The sequence below is a fragment of the Triturus cristatus genome, chromosome 11 (assembly GCF_964204655.1).
Source record: "Triturus cristatus chromosome 11, aTriCri1.1, whole genome shotgun sequence".
NCBI classification, from domain to species: Eukaryota; Metazoa; Chordata; class Amphibia; order Caudata; family Salamandridae; genus Triturus; species Triturus cristatus.
This window is the reverse complement of record NC_140594.1, coordinates 1,083,577,902-1,083,592,612: the sequence shown is the minus strand read 5'-3', so window position 1 is coordinate 1,083,592,612 and position 14,711 is coordinate 1,083,577,902. Positions and strand designations below refer to the sequence as shown.

Below are 14,711 nucleotides of genomic sequence, written 5' to 3'. Positions count from 1 at the left end.
GCGCAGAGGAAAGCACAGGGATGTGTCGTTTTGCTGTAAATAATATGCATCTCTGCACTTTCTTAATGACACAACTCGGCGCAGCAAGATGGCTTTCAGCGCCTCTGCCATTTTCTAGTAAATATGCCCCTACGCTTGAATAGAAATTGAGTAACCAGCGATATATTTATAAAGAATAAGGTGCCAGGACTGGACTATGGAAGCTAGAGCCAGCATGTAGATGTTAAACAGATGCAGTAATGTAGAGGAACCCCAAAGGATAGATGTTTCAAAGATAGGCAGCCTTTGAGAAAAGATGAGAACCAGTTGTGTATGGATCCACCAATACATATTGACTGAACTTGTTTTATCAGAAAGGCATGGTAGATGGTGTCAAATGTAGTGGAGATGTCTAGAAGGATTAGAACAAAAGGTGTGATATCATCTGCTGCCAGACAAAGGTCAGGTCATATACCCTAACTAAAATAGTTAGTTCTGTGCTTTGAAAGGGTGACAACCTTCCATGAATCTATCAAGAATGCTATTAAATTCCAAAAACTGGCTTTTTTGTTTAGTTACCTGTGACTCCAATACTTTTGTAGCAGAAGGGAGCAGATTGCCAGGGTGAAAGAGGGTGAGCGAGGATCCAGATTTTATATTTTATAATAATAGCATTACAATGCCTTTTTTAAGGATTCAGTAACAAACTCAGATGTTTAGGACCCATTAACAATGTCCTGAAGAGCTGTAGGAACAAAGACATCTAGATTAGATATATGTTTCACCAGATGTAGGTGTACAGTGGTTTAATGAGCACAATATGCCCACTGAATCTGTAGGCACAAATTCAGTCCATTTAACTTCCTGTGAGATAGAATTAGTTGATATCCAAACTTGCATAGTAGACAATGTGGAGGTCTCATCGTGAGTAAAGATTGAAGAATCAAGCACGCTTCTGATTTGTTTTTAATGTTGCAGATAAAACATAAGCTCTTCACCAAATATTCAAGATTAACAGTTGTGAGAGGAGATTGTAAATGATTCTTTTAAGATAGAAAAGGCTTCCTTTGGATAGCCAGGGCCTTAGCAATTCTATTTGAAAAGTAGTCTTTCTTAGCAGCTTTTATTGCATTGTTATAGGTGCTAAGTTTCTCTTTGCATTGTTTTAAATTAATGGGATCATACGAATTCCTCCAGGCTCTATCACTTTTCTTAAAGCGTGTCTTCATTGAAGGTAGCTTATTGTGAAACCAAGGCATAAATATGTTTTAGACCACTTATGGGTAGATTTTAATGGTTGTAGATTATCGAGGGTATTACTGATAGCACAGCAGTAAAAGGTATGTTTCTCAAAAGGATTATGTATATTTTCCAATTTTTATGTCAGACGTTAGTAAGGAAGCTAAAGATTCTGAATTTAGGCGTGACCAGCTTCGTGTCAGTTGAACCGAATGCAAGGGAGGTGTACAATTCGCTATAGTTTCAAATTTTCCTATTAATAGGTAAAGATCTAATTGTGTCTTCAAGATGGTCTGGAAGTTGGCAATACATATTTCAGGGTCAGATAATCAGGTATACCTATGGCCTGCAAAGTCTTTAGTTCCTTCAACATGTTGTTGCATTGAGCATAAAGTAAGCAACAAATTCAGCAGCGCCGGACCAGGTTCACCCAATTCATCCATATGAAAATTAAAGTGGTCTACATTCATAGGTTAATAGTGAGCAGTAGTGTATACATTTAGGTCAGTGAATTCATATGGCAAATCCTACATAGGTTCAGGAGTTAAAGAAATACACATCAGTGTTACAGGAGTATTTGATTTGGAATGTAGTTTAATAAAAAAAAATCAAAATCTTTAAGGCAGAGTTAAGGGAAAATAAAGAAAGACAATTTATTTGAGACACACGTAGCTACCCCAGAACCTCTTTTATCGCCTTCTCTGTCAATATCAACATTACATACTGATGTAAGGGCGGAGTGGCCTCTTTAATTATGCTTCCAAGTGAGGATCCAGCCATGCTTGTGTGCCAAACAGCATATCTAAACCTTAATCACTAATCAAATGTATGTTTAGGGATGGCATTAATGAGTTCAATATTAGGAGTAGTTAGGTAGGTCTGAAATAGCTAAAGAAGAAAATACCTAATAGCCATAAAAAAATGCACATGGAATAACTCATACCAGAATTATATTGTAGTGCAACAGACCTTTATAAGAGTATTTGATTATTTTATTAGCAAAAGTATTTGTGATCTGATTGATTCTGCAGGTGTCATTCATTTTTCTGAAAACTAATAGATTATAAAATATTTTCATCTGATATACTCATTTGAGCAGGAGAGGCCTGATATTGATTAGCTACTGCTGGTGTTAAGGATTATAGGCCTTAATACTGCCATTTTTTTTGAGGATACATTTAGACAGGGGATTATGCAACAATATGAGCGTGTAAATGATATTGTTATTACTGCAGTTAAGAGAGGACCTGGCTTGGGGGTCCGGGCTGGACTGTCCTACTGGAGCAGGATCAAGGCTGATTTGCATATGGCTGGTTCTAATCTGAAATGGCATAGTGGGCAAAAGAAAGATGGACTAGGATGTGGCCCTAAGTAATTATCGGTGGCTAGGATTAATTCAAGCATCCCACCCATCACTTCTTTCTATACCTCAAGGGTCAATTAAATGAAGGTGCTCACTCCGCCACCCCAGTTCAGACATGGCCATATGCAAATCAGTCTGACCCTGTGCCTCATGGGAACAGTCCAGCCCGAACTGCCAAACCATGTCTTCCCTGGACCGGAAACAAGCACCCTGGTTTCGGGTTTATGACTCTCATCAGCTAGGCTATCTTGAATCCAGTGGCAAAGTGAGCAAGGGACCCACGTCTGGGCATATCCTGCCAACTTAGGGCGAACAAAGCGATACCAAAGGGGATGATGGACTGTTCCCATGAGGCACAGGGTCAGACTGATTTGCATATGGCCATGTCTGAACTGGGGTGGCGGAGTGAGCTAAAGAATGATGATGGATTAAACCCAGATCATTCGACTGGGGGCGAGTGCTTGCAATGTTCAACACTCCGTCCATCATCCCCTTTGGTATTGCAATGTTATGACCTATGCAGACGATGTGTTCATTATCACACCAAATCCTATCACAGAAGTACCCGGAAATGAGGAGGCAACTGGGCAGTTTGGAACTGTATCCAGATAAAAGTTAAATCAAGATGAAAGTGAAATATTGAATATAAGAACATATAGGACGCCGATGTGCATGCGGTCCCCAGTTTCAACTATTTGGGTATTAGACGTACACCTAATTATTGAGCCTTAAGCGGTGCAAATTGTAAGATAATTTTTAGAGAAACCTCCCTGTTACTTAACAAATGGGAGGGACTGCCTATATGGATTATGGGAAGAGTTAATATGATTGAACCCAGTTACCTACCCAAATTAATGTGTCATTTTAGGGCAATGCTTATCTATTTCCAACCGTCCTTTAAGCACATTGATGCTGTGATTTCTTCTTTAAATGGCCACATCAGAACCCCAGATGATCTCTGAGGTTTTTACAACTGCCAGTAGCTAAACGAGGGTCCCTAACATCACATTTTATTGTTAGACTGCATTATGTAAGAGACCCACAACATTGATTAATGAGCAGGATAATTCCCTAGTGTTTATTGAAGCAATTTTGGACAATCCACTCTAATTAGTTCTTTTACACTACTCTTACCCCAAAGACCGCTTCAATCATAATAAATATACAACAATTACACCAGGCACAGTGCCTTGTTTGTACACTGTATAAATCAGTAGAATGATGGTGATTGCAGCTAGCTGGAATAGGTCACCTGATGTGCCTGGTGTAATTGTTGTATCAGCTAGTTGTGTATGGCAGGCTGTTAAATAGTGAATACGCAAATAATTTGTGCCGCCATTATTCCTTTGTCAAATTTAGGACTGGTCTACTTCCTTGTTCAATAATTTTTGTAATATTTTGTTCTTGTAGTCATTTATGTGTTGAATAACATATGTGCTGTAATTATTTTTTAATGTAGTGTTGAATGTTACCACAAATGTATTGTCTTTCTTTATGATATGACTTAAATGGTCAATGTATCAAATAATCGAATGAAAAATAGAAAGGTGAAATAAATACACCCAACCACTTCAGTTGTCAAAGTGGTTTGTTGAATGCAATAACCCTCAACACACGGCCAAACAACCTTTTGTTGAAAACGATGATTGTGGCCTAGTTTGGGTGTCAGTACAGGGCCAACCCCCGTATTATTAAAAAATATTGTATTCAGCATCACCGAAATGTATTCGATTTTTAAATTTCACTAGCCAAGATCACAAACTTTTCTACTAACAAACTAACCCTCTGGCCCAGATGGTCTGCCTCTGATCAAGAGGCAGACCAGGTATATGTTTACCACATGTCCAGAAATGTGGCCTCTTTGTCATGCGGTGTTTAATATAATACCATTTAAAGTGTGCTTTTCAATTGGTTTTGATGCTGTATTGATTATGATAGGATTCAATAAGGGTATCAAAAGTAACTTTAATTTTCTGGTTATTCTGATTGCACCCTTATATTTAGGTATGCAATGGAAGACTATTATGCAACCAGATACTATTATGTGGTAGGCGGGAGAGTTAGATATCTGTACTTTTGAGAAACAGGTAGATAAACCTGAAGTATGAAGTAGAGGCCATAGGAAACCACAGAACTTCAGTAAGTTTATACATTTCAAGTATATTTATCAAGAGTGTAATGATTGTAATGAACCACATCTTGTATTCTATACTGAATTAGAAAAATAATCGCATTCCCCATTATCAGGGACATGTAACCGGCTTCTGATGAGTGGTTTTGTATTTACTAATCAATAGTATAAATTCAGACATGCTTTTTTATGTGTTAACTGTTTCCTACTGTGAAATACGTGTACATTTCTTACTGTTTTCTGATGAGAAAGCGTTTCCATTATTTCCAGTCACGTGTGCAGCTGTTCTGAGCACTGGAAAATTGGAGCCATATTTTTCATCAATTAAACGTGGAAGCCGCTGAGAGATTTCACCTGCGAAGTTTGTTAAGAAGATTAGTTTAGGGTACAAAAAGAGAGAAACTACTTTGCCTTTGTTGATAATAATTTGTTTGGTCAAACATATTGAAGCAATCTTCATATTTCCTATGCAACCGACATGGGATCATTCACGTGGGCACCTACAGGTCCCAGAAGATCCCTATGACCTGTGGAGTCCACATCGGTTCCATCTTGTCCTCCATCATCTTCAGCCTTATAAGGAACCCATTTTGCTCACTTACCGATGATCACATTGTAATTCACCAATATGCTGATGATAAGCAACTCTGCGTTACAGTCTCTTCTGCTTCAGACATCCAACGCCTCACACAATGCCGTCACCGCATCCACCAGACATGGATGTTCAGGACCAACTGGTAGCTCATCCCACCACACAGTATTCCAGTCAACTAGTCCAAACTTGTCTCAATGACTTCAAGTATGAATCTTCGAACCCCAACTTTCTCCCAAAGGGTAGTCACTTTTTGACCTGGATACAAATATCACCCTCAAGGAAAACGATGAAGACAAAACAAACACAGCCTGGTGCCGTCTCGCTTTACTCAATAAAGTAAAACCATTCCTCTCAGAAAGTAACTTCAGAACTGCGGTTTAAGCCCTGCATTTTTATGATAGCAATGCCTTGCTACATGCAGTGCTTAATATGTTAAAAAAGAAAGTGCCAGGGCTGTTGTCAGGAGGCCACTGCAGCTTGCACGACACATTGCCCTTGCTAGCGCCGCCAATGATAGTAACAACACAACTACTAACCATCACACTCCGACAAGTGTGACAATTTCGACCATTCCACCCCAAAGCTATAAGAATGGCTTTGGCGGCAGGGCATAGTCATTTTTAATGTATATTGAATTAACAATTAACTGTTGTTGTGGTGGTCATCTCTAACTTGGTCATACAGCTTCACCTTGAGGTAGACTGTCACAAGCGCCGGTGTTGATTATTAAGTGCTGGTGCCGAGCTTCAGAACCACCGGCTCAAATTAAGCACTGGTTATATGGCCTCCAAGGTTCAACACTGAGCCCCCTGGTGAGCATCATAGACAGCGCTGCATGTTATTGTATATATTTACTATTAATTTACACACTAGCACCAGCATTTTTAGCTCTAATGTTAAGTAAGTCAATTGGGTGAGAAAACCATTGGAAAATATTTGTCATTTACCAAAAGGTTATCACTGTGCTCGTATTAACCACATTTGTAAAGGCCACCCTCTTCTCCATGTCTGGCAATACCCATGTTCCCAACGTAAATGTATTTTAAAGCAGAAAATTGGGCGGTCTAGTTAATTTTCCCTGGTTGTAAGATTTGTTACGTTTTTGCACTTGTGCGTGTACCTTATTCCCATAAAAGCCTTTCCCCATGAGGCCACAGAAATTGTAATCCACGGGTTACTCTAAATATTGAAACCACGCTAAAATTGTTTCATTTTCATACTTTAGCAGGTGTCTCTACATTCCTACAGAGAAACTAAAAAGACAAGTCTTTGTATCTTTTAATGGCAGTGAACACTGTTTGCATTTTGTGAGATTCATTCTGAATATACCCTCAAAGTTAATGAAATAGCTGTACCTCTCACTGCAGACGTTATGTCAGTCCGGTAGTTCTTCAATAATATCTGTGAACATAATAGAAAGAGGGCATCAGTACTTGGATGGGGAATGCAATCAGGTATTACAGATATTGTTCAAATTATGATTACTGCAATTTTCATTCTTTTCCTACAAAGCAATGCAATGTTTTCTGGTGCTTTAGAAATGTGTTTTCAGCTCACAACATATGTATGTAAATTACTCACCCACTGGTAACTAAAATGAATTTGCCACTTAGTATTGTTGATTCCCGGCCTTTTGCAGTAAACATTACAGATTGTTCAGTACATCGGAGAAAGCCTTATACAAGCACACACAAAGAGAGTTCTCAGTGACTTCATTACTGAATTCCTTGGAAGTGAGCTGACTCACTCACCCATTGCTCGCCTGTGTTCCCACAGATCATGTATTCTTGTCCATACCAACATTATCCAATTTAAATTAGCTCCTCAGCTCCTTCCAACATTCTGTGAACCTAAAATTCACTGGAAAAGGAGATTAGAGAAGAGGACACTTCTGCCACATCACCATCCACCATGATGCAGTAGAATGTGAAAAGGTAAATTGACCACCTCCCACTCCAGTTCCATGAGATAAAATCAATTGTCAAAACACTTTTTGCTAAAATCACTTTTCTAAAATATTGTTTACTCTAAAATTGTTTTTCTTTGTAGCCTATTAGTTTGATCAAATCATTTTTTTAGAAATGATGACATACCTTAACATTTTTTATTTTATTTAGTTTTTTCAACATTCATTTTTGTTAGGAATGGGCTCTCTAGAGGTCAGGGGTTTGCACCCTGTCCAAGTAGAGACGCTCACTCTAGGCAGGGTAAGGGAGTCACACAGTTAAGATTACCCCGGGTCACCCCCTTGGTAGCTTGGCAGGAGCAGTCAGGCTTATCTCAGAGGCAATGTGTACAGTATTTGTGCATACACACCCAATAACACAGTGAAGGCACTACAAAATGAGTCTAGACCAGTTTAGAAAAATAGCAAATACTTATCTGAATCAAACAAGACCAAAACGACAATAATCCAAAATGCACAAGTAAAGATATCACTTTTCAAAGGTTAAATAAGGTCAGCCCATGGAAATCTATGAATGTGTTTCTATTAGCACCAAGTACCTTGGATATGTCAAATTTTTCAAGATGAAACAGGAGCAGGGGAGTAGAGACCGGAAAAGCAAAACGATGCATTGGTTCCTTATTCCCACGGCAGGTGATGCTCTTGTTCCTTTCTGCCTGGGGAGGTGATGCGTTGGTTCCTTACTGCTACGCAGGGGAGGTGGTACATTGGTTCCTTAGTGTCAGGGGAGGTGATGTGTTGGTTCCTTACTGGAAGGGGAGATGATGCGTCAATCTCCGCCTTGGTTCCTTAGTGCTGGGCAACCTCGATGAAGAAATTGTCACCCAGGGACGATGCGTCGAAAATCAAGATGCGCTGCATCAATTCCACAGCGATGAAGTAGGCACTGCATTGGAGTTGGAGCAGTACATCATGGACTTCGGTGATGCAGTGCTCGAAGCTCACGCTGTGGCGGTTCTTCTAACGTGCTGCAACGGAAAGCTGGGGCCTGTGGTTAAAGCCGTGGTCGATGCGCTGATCGGGAACAAAAATACACACAAGCCCTTGGAGAATCTTGGAAGCAGGATACAGAAAGCAAAGTCCAGTCCTTTCACTCCCAGTACAGAAGCAGCAAGCAGCAGGCCAGCACAACAAAGCAACAGGCAGATTGGCAGTCTTTCCTACAGCATCCAGCTCCAGTACTTATCCCCCTTTCTGCCTTTGAAGTAGGAAACCTTCAATGGAAAGTCCTGTAGCACACAGAACCCTGCCTTCCCCTGACCTGGCTGCAGACACACTACGGGGGGTCAGCTTTGTGTGAGGATGAGCACAGTCCTATTAAGATGCCAGTGACAACTACTCCCACCACTCTAGCTCAGGAAAGTCAATTTTTCTAAACTTAAAAACCAACTTCACCAAAAGATGTATTTTTAAATTGTGAAATCAGATACCCTAAACACCCAATGGGAAATTATACGTAAAAGGTATTTCAAGGCAATCCCCATGTTACCCTATAGGAGAAATAGTCCTTGCAATAGTGAAAATCTAAATTAACAGTATTCACTATTAGGACATATAAAACACACAAGTACATGTCCTACCTTTTAAATACACTGCACCCTGCCCATGGGGCTGCCTTAGGCCTAACTTAGGGGTGACATACATGTAGTAAAAGAGAAGATTTGGGCCTGCCAGGTCACCATGGCAGTTTAAAACCTCACACACAGACACTGCAGTGGCAGGTCTGAGACATGTTGCTCGAGTGGGTGGCACAATTAATGCTGCAGGCCCAATAGTAGGATTTGATTTACAGGCCCTGGGTACCTCTGGTGCAATTTATTAGGGACTTACCAGTGAATCAAATATGCCAATCATGGAGAAACCAATCACCAATACAATTTACACAGGGAGCACTTGCACTTTTGCATTGGTCTGCAGTGGTAAAGTGACTAGGGCCCTAAAACCAGCAAAAACATGTCAGAAAAATAGAAGCTAGAAGGCAAAATGTTTAGGGATAACCCTACAAAAAGGGCCTGGTCCAACAGTTTTCATGAATTTTTCATTATATACACACGCACACTTACAACTACATACATGAACATGCACACACACACACTCAAAAACACACACACAGATACACACATACAAAATGACTGACTGCTAGCTTACATTTATATACACTAAAAAAAGAAGGTTAAAGTGACATTATAATTAGGCATTGAAATGAAATTAAAACTAATGTTTAAAAAAAATTGAAATTCACCAGTTATAGTTTACTGAGCTAACTATAACTTGCAGTGCTTAAGCTGCAAGCAGCAGGCCAGCACAACAAAGCAACAGGCAGATTCAAAGTCCTTCCTACAGCATCCAGCTCCTCTTCCCAGAAGAATGTCCTCAGTCCATATGAAATCACTTATGATATATTGAAAGATATAATTGATGACATCACTGGTGACATCTCAAATGGTATCATTGATGACACCACTGATAACACCATAGTCATATACAGCACAGTGTTACCATCTGTATGTATGTGGGTTCATAGCATGGAAACAGTGGAAGCCCCCACCATGCACAGTGTTCTTATCAATGATGTAATTTCAAATGTTGCTGTGATGTTATCAATGATGTCAAAGAACATCTCATCAGTGATGTAATGCCTGAGGTATTTAGCAGTTCATGGCGAGAGTGTGTGTTATACTGACTTATAGAGCATGTGGTAAAATTACTTGAGATAATTATAACTGGTAAATTTCAGCGCTTTTGTTAGTTTAAAATGGCATGTTTTAACTGACATTTTCTTCTAATTATAACATCCCTTTAAACTTTGCTGTTTTCCGTGTTGTTTTCATAAGCTTTTTTTAATATAAAGTAAAATACTATTACAATTTCTAACTATAAAGTCAATTTAACCTATAAAGTCACTTTTTTAACATAATGTTTGGGCCTGGTGTGCGCCCAAACCCCTCTCCCCCAAAAATAAAATGGCCCAGTTGGATGGGGTCCCCGGGGCTTCTCTCAGGCATGGGGAGAAGTCCGCACCCCCACCTTAATTACTGTTTTGGCCCCACGGCATGGGGGCACCAGGGTCTTACACAGGCTCGGTGACGCGGGCCTCAGCCCCCCTCCTCAAATTGTAATATCGGATGTGAGGAGATGGGCTTGGGGAGATGCGCAGCAGACCCCACTCTCGATAAAGTAACTTGTTGGCCCCAGGGCATGGGGTCACAGGGTCTCTAGGAGGGTAAGAGAGAGGGGCATCACGCCCCTCACCCAATAAGCAAGGCCTAGGGGTGGGCAGGGTATTCCTGCTACTGTATATTTTTGTAACCTTGCAGTACAGGAGACTGAGTCCCTGATGTAATGGCAACCAACCACATCATATCTTTTGATCTGTTAGATCCGCGAGTCCTCCGCAGCATGATATATACATAAATGTTACCCTTAATTTCTCAAAAACCACTGAACATATTTACACCAAATCACATATTCTAGACCTGGATCTAGAATTCTGCCAAATTTGGTGTATTTTCATTCAGCCGTTTAGGCTGTAGCTATATCTAATGTCCTATGGAAATTGCATGGGGAAAATTAGTTTTGGGACCCCTTCCCTTTTTCCCGTCCCCTGCTTGACGGATCACCTCGGAAACTTCAAGGAAGCAGCTGAGGTGGATTGCATTTTACCATGTGAACAAACCGGTGTCTGTTGTGATCTGGAGAGGCCATCATACATCAGTTGGGTAAAGAGCTGTTTCAGCGATGCAGTTAGGGCTCAAACCAAACAAGGAGTGATTTAGTAGGTGGCTGTTGAGAAACTAATACTGTAATTGGATGGTCACTTCTTTTTAAGTGTTTTCCAAAAGAATGGAAGGGAAAATGAAATGTGTGGCTTTGTGTAGGAGACTGCACCCCCTCCTGCCCGCCTCCATCCCCCTTCCTTGCTACACCACTGAAGGGAGGGAGAGGAAGGAAGGCCTCTAAATCCTTCTCTGCAGTCTTTGGCCTACCTGTAAATGGCATGTATGCCAGTCTGTGGTGGAGTGAAGCAGGTCTTGGACTCTCTAAGATCTATGTACCACTCCAGTCTTTATCACTATTTGACATGATATAATGAGTATGTTATAACTGGCCTATATCGTTGGTGACTCCATATCCAGAGTATGTCGTAATATTTTTATAGGGTTTAAAAAGTGTGTAGAAAGGCAAATTATCATCCAAGGCAATCAATATGGATTTTGAGTGAATAAAGAAATTTCAAAATATTCCATCAGTCTTATGTTGTTTATAATCAGATACACTCTAGTTAAACCATATGCAATGTACAAGGTATTGTTTCCATCCCAAAGGTACTTAATACTATTTGGAGGGTCAATATGTGAAAGAACCTGGCATGTATCAGTTAAGCTTTATTAGACCAGATAAACTGCCTTTATATTGCAAATGTGGCAAGGATAGCATTTATGGAAAGATGTTTGAAACTGTGGTCAGTCCTACAAAGGCATGTGTGTCAATTTTATTTTATTTGGTTTTAGTGTAGGTGATTTAAGACATTTCTAACTCCAAAGAAAATCAGGATGCATTACAGAGAATTGTCCATTGATGTGCATTTGCTCCTGCATAATTCTGCTTATATATAAATGCTATAGCTTATTTTATTTTATAAACCTTTTTATCCAAAATGTTAGTCCAAAAAATATAACAGAGAAACTGTAGGAAAATCAATATACATGGATGCTGCAACATAAAGAAAATAAAAGAGCTCACCAAATAAATGTATTTAACCAGGAAGGTTAAGACTTTATTTTCATTACAAAGAAAGTGAAAGACAAACAACATAATGCAACTAATTTCTAAGCTTAGTAATGTGCAATGAGAAGTATCTAAAGAAGGAGGTATGGGACGACTAGGACAGTTGAAAAGGCTATGACCATCCAAGTGAAGATCATGTACTGTGTCATGTGGAACAAGTACAGATAATTAGGGACGAGAGGCTTTGTGCATTGAAAATGATGCATAAGTTATGGAATTGAAAATGATTTGAGAAGGGGGAAAGGCGTGAACCAAATAGGTAAGGCATAATATGAGCTAAATGAAGTCCAAATTAAATGTGAAAGGAAGCCAAAAGAATAAATTGAAGTGGAAGAAGAGGTTATCGCAGAAGATAAGCATAAAAAGAACTGCAATTAATTAATATCATGAAAAAAGAAAATGATACCGGCATATGATACCCAGAATATTCTTTTCTACGTCAAACAAGAGGTATACTTTTAATGAGTATTCAATTAGGTAGGCTGATGATATAATTTATGAGTGCAATATTAATCATTAGCTCATGCAAAGAAATGTAAAATGGTGCTCATTGGAAAACAAATCTGAAATCTGATACCAAAAATCTATAAAACATTCTCAAAACGTTTCTAAATTTGGCCTCATAATTGTTACCTTTCTTGACTTAGATTCTGAATTCAAATATAAATTGGAATGTTGCTTGCATGAAATGTCATGCAACATATTAAAATGTTAAATCAAGCCAAAATAGATGCAAGTATTGACTGGGCTTTGTGATGTAATCCCTAATTTGAATATGTAGGAACAATTTGCAGATATCAATCAAGTGTGAAATGGCAGACAAAAAAAGGTAATGTTATCATGTTAGAAAAGATTCTAACTCAAATGACAAATCCCCCCAATGGAGGATCTGCCACTGCTGAGATCTGTTTGGACCCATGTTGGAAAAGGGCCCTCTCTGAAGGGTCACTCCAAACGTTTTGCCTTCCTCCTCCTCTTTTTGCTGAATTATTTTTGTTGACTTTAGGACTCTGAGCACTTTACCACTTCTGACTAGTGCTAAAGTACACGTGCTTCTCCCCTAAACATTTTAACATTGGTGTATACCCAATTGACACATTTTGTTTATTTGTAAGTCCGAAGTAAAGTGGTATACCATATACAAAGGGCTTGTAACCTAAATGCTATTAGTGGGCCTGCAGCACTGATTTGTGCCACCCACACAAGTAGCCTTTCAGACCTGTCTCAGGCCTGCCATTGAAGGGCGTGTGTGCAGTTTACTGGCATTTTGAGTTGGTATTTAAAACTACTTTCCAATCCTTAACTCCCCTTTTATTCCTCATAGATCACCCCTAAGGTAGGCACTAGGTAGCTCAAAGGTCAGGGTGCTGTGTAAGGTAGAACATGTACTGTTACGTTTTGCATAACCTAGTAGTAACAATCACCCAAATTTTCTTTTCACTACTGTGAGGCCTACTCCTCTCAAAGGCAGCTTGGGGAATTCCTTAAAACACTTTTAAGGTGTAAGTCCTGATCAGTAAGGAGTAGCTGCATCATGTTTTATATATTTGGAATAGTAATGATGAATACTTCTTTCTGGTGAAGTTGGATTTAACATTACTGTTTAAGAAATGCCACTTCTATAAAGGGACCATTTCTCTACACTTACCACTCTGTGTGCGTTGCAGTCTGTCCAATACACGTCTGGGGTGGGTGACAGCTACATTTTGTGCATTCCCTCTAGACAGCCACAAACACAGAAAGGCTAGGTGTGTCTTAGTGCTCATCTACATACCTCTGCATACTGATGGCCCTGCCTGGGCAGGATGGAAGGGAGGGGCTAACATTTCACTGAATAGGTAAAAAAGGGCTGATTTGCCTCCCATAGATAGTCTGACAGACAGGACTGAATTGAAAAGATACTTGTGCACTTCAAAGAAAACTCTTTAAAGTCACCCCCACTTCAAAGGCACATTTGGGTATAAGTACTGGGTCGCTGACCTTCTAAAATCAGCCACTATTGGACTTACTTGTAACTGAATCTCTTCCAGAGGAACTGCTGTGCTGTTTAAAGGACTCAACTGGACTGCTGACCTGGAAGGCCTGCTTTTCTGTTTGTTGCCCTGCTGCCTTCTGCTCTCTGACTTTGCTGAAGGAGAATTGGACTCTGCCTTTTCTCCAAGTGTGATCCTTGTTGGCTTGATTCTCAGGGATAGCAAAGTCTCTATACCTGCTCCTGTACCTGGTTCACTGGAAGTGGACCCAGATACTTGCAACATGGACGTCGACGCATCTCTTTAGTCAGCGTGTAGCAGAATCAGCGCATCTACCCGGTTGAGGGAGTAAAATCTGCACTTTGCTCTTGGAACCAATGTAGCCCCTCGAGAGCCTGACTCATTGGAACTGTGCATCGCCATCGCAGCAGCTTGGAGAGATCGACACATCCCTCAACTGCGTGCAGAAACCCAGCACATCAATCTACAGAACCAACAAATCTCGGCCCAGCATCTCGCCGTTGGATCCGACGCAGCGCCATCCCTATATCGAGAAGAATCAGCTTGTTTTCAGCCTGCGGGATAAACATCAACGCATACCCCAATGCATCTCGCAGTTGCGACCAGGAAAGGTATTTTGTTCACCAAGGCCTGCATGGGTCCTGTAGCCGGCCAGT

At 40.2% G+C, this 14,711-nt stretch overlaps 1 protein-coding gene across 1 annotated transcript in view; it reads right to left on the bottom strand.

Annotated features, from left to right (window-relative positions):
• The window catches only part of TNFSF10 (TNF superfamily member 10), a 122,099-nt gene that overhangs the window by 59,539 nt on the left and 47,849 nt on the right, over positions 1-14,711 (bottom strand). The window contains exons 3-4 of the mRNA XM_085635432.1: positions 6,663-6,708; positions 4,947-5,066 (exon numbers count right to left, since the gene is read on the bottom strand). Coding sequence (XP_085491558.1) covers positions 4,947-5,066; positions 6,663-6,708 — 166 coding nt within the window. The remainder of the gene's footprint in view (positions 1-4,946; positions 5,067-6,662; positions 6,709-14,711) is intronic.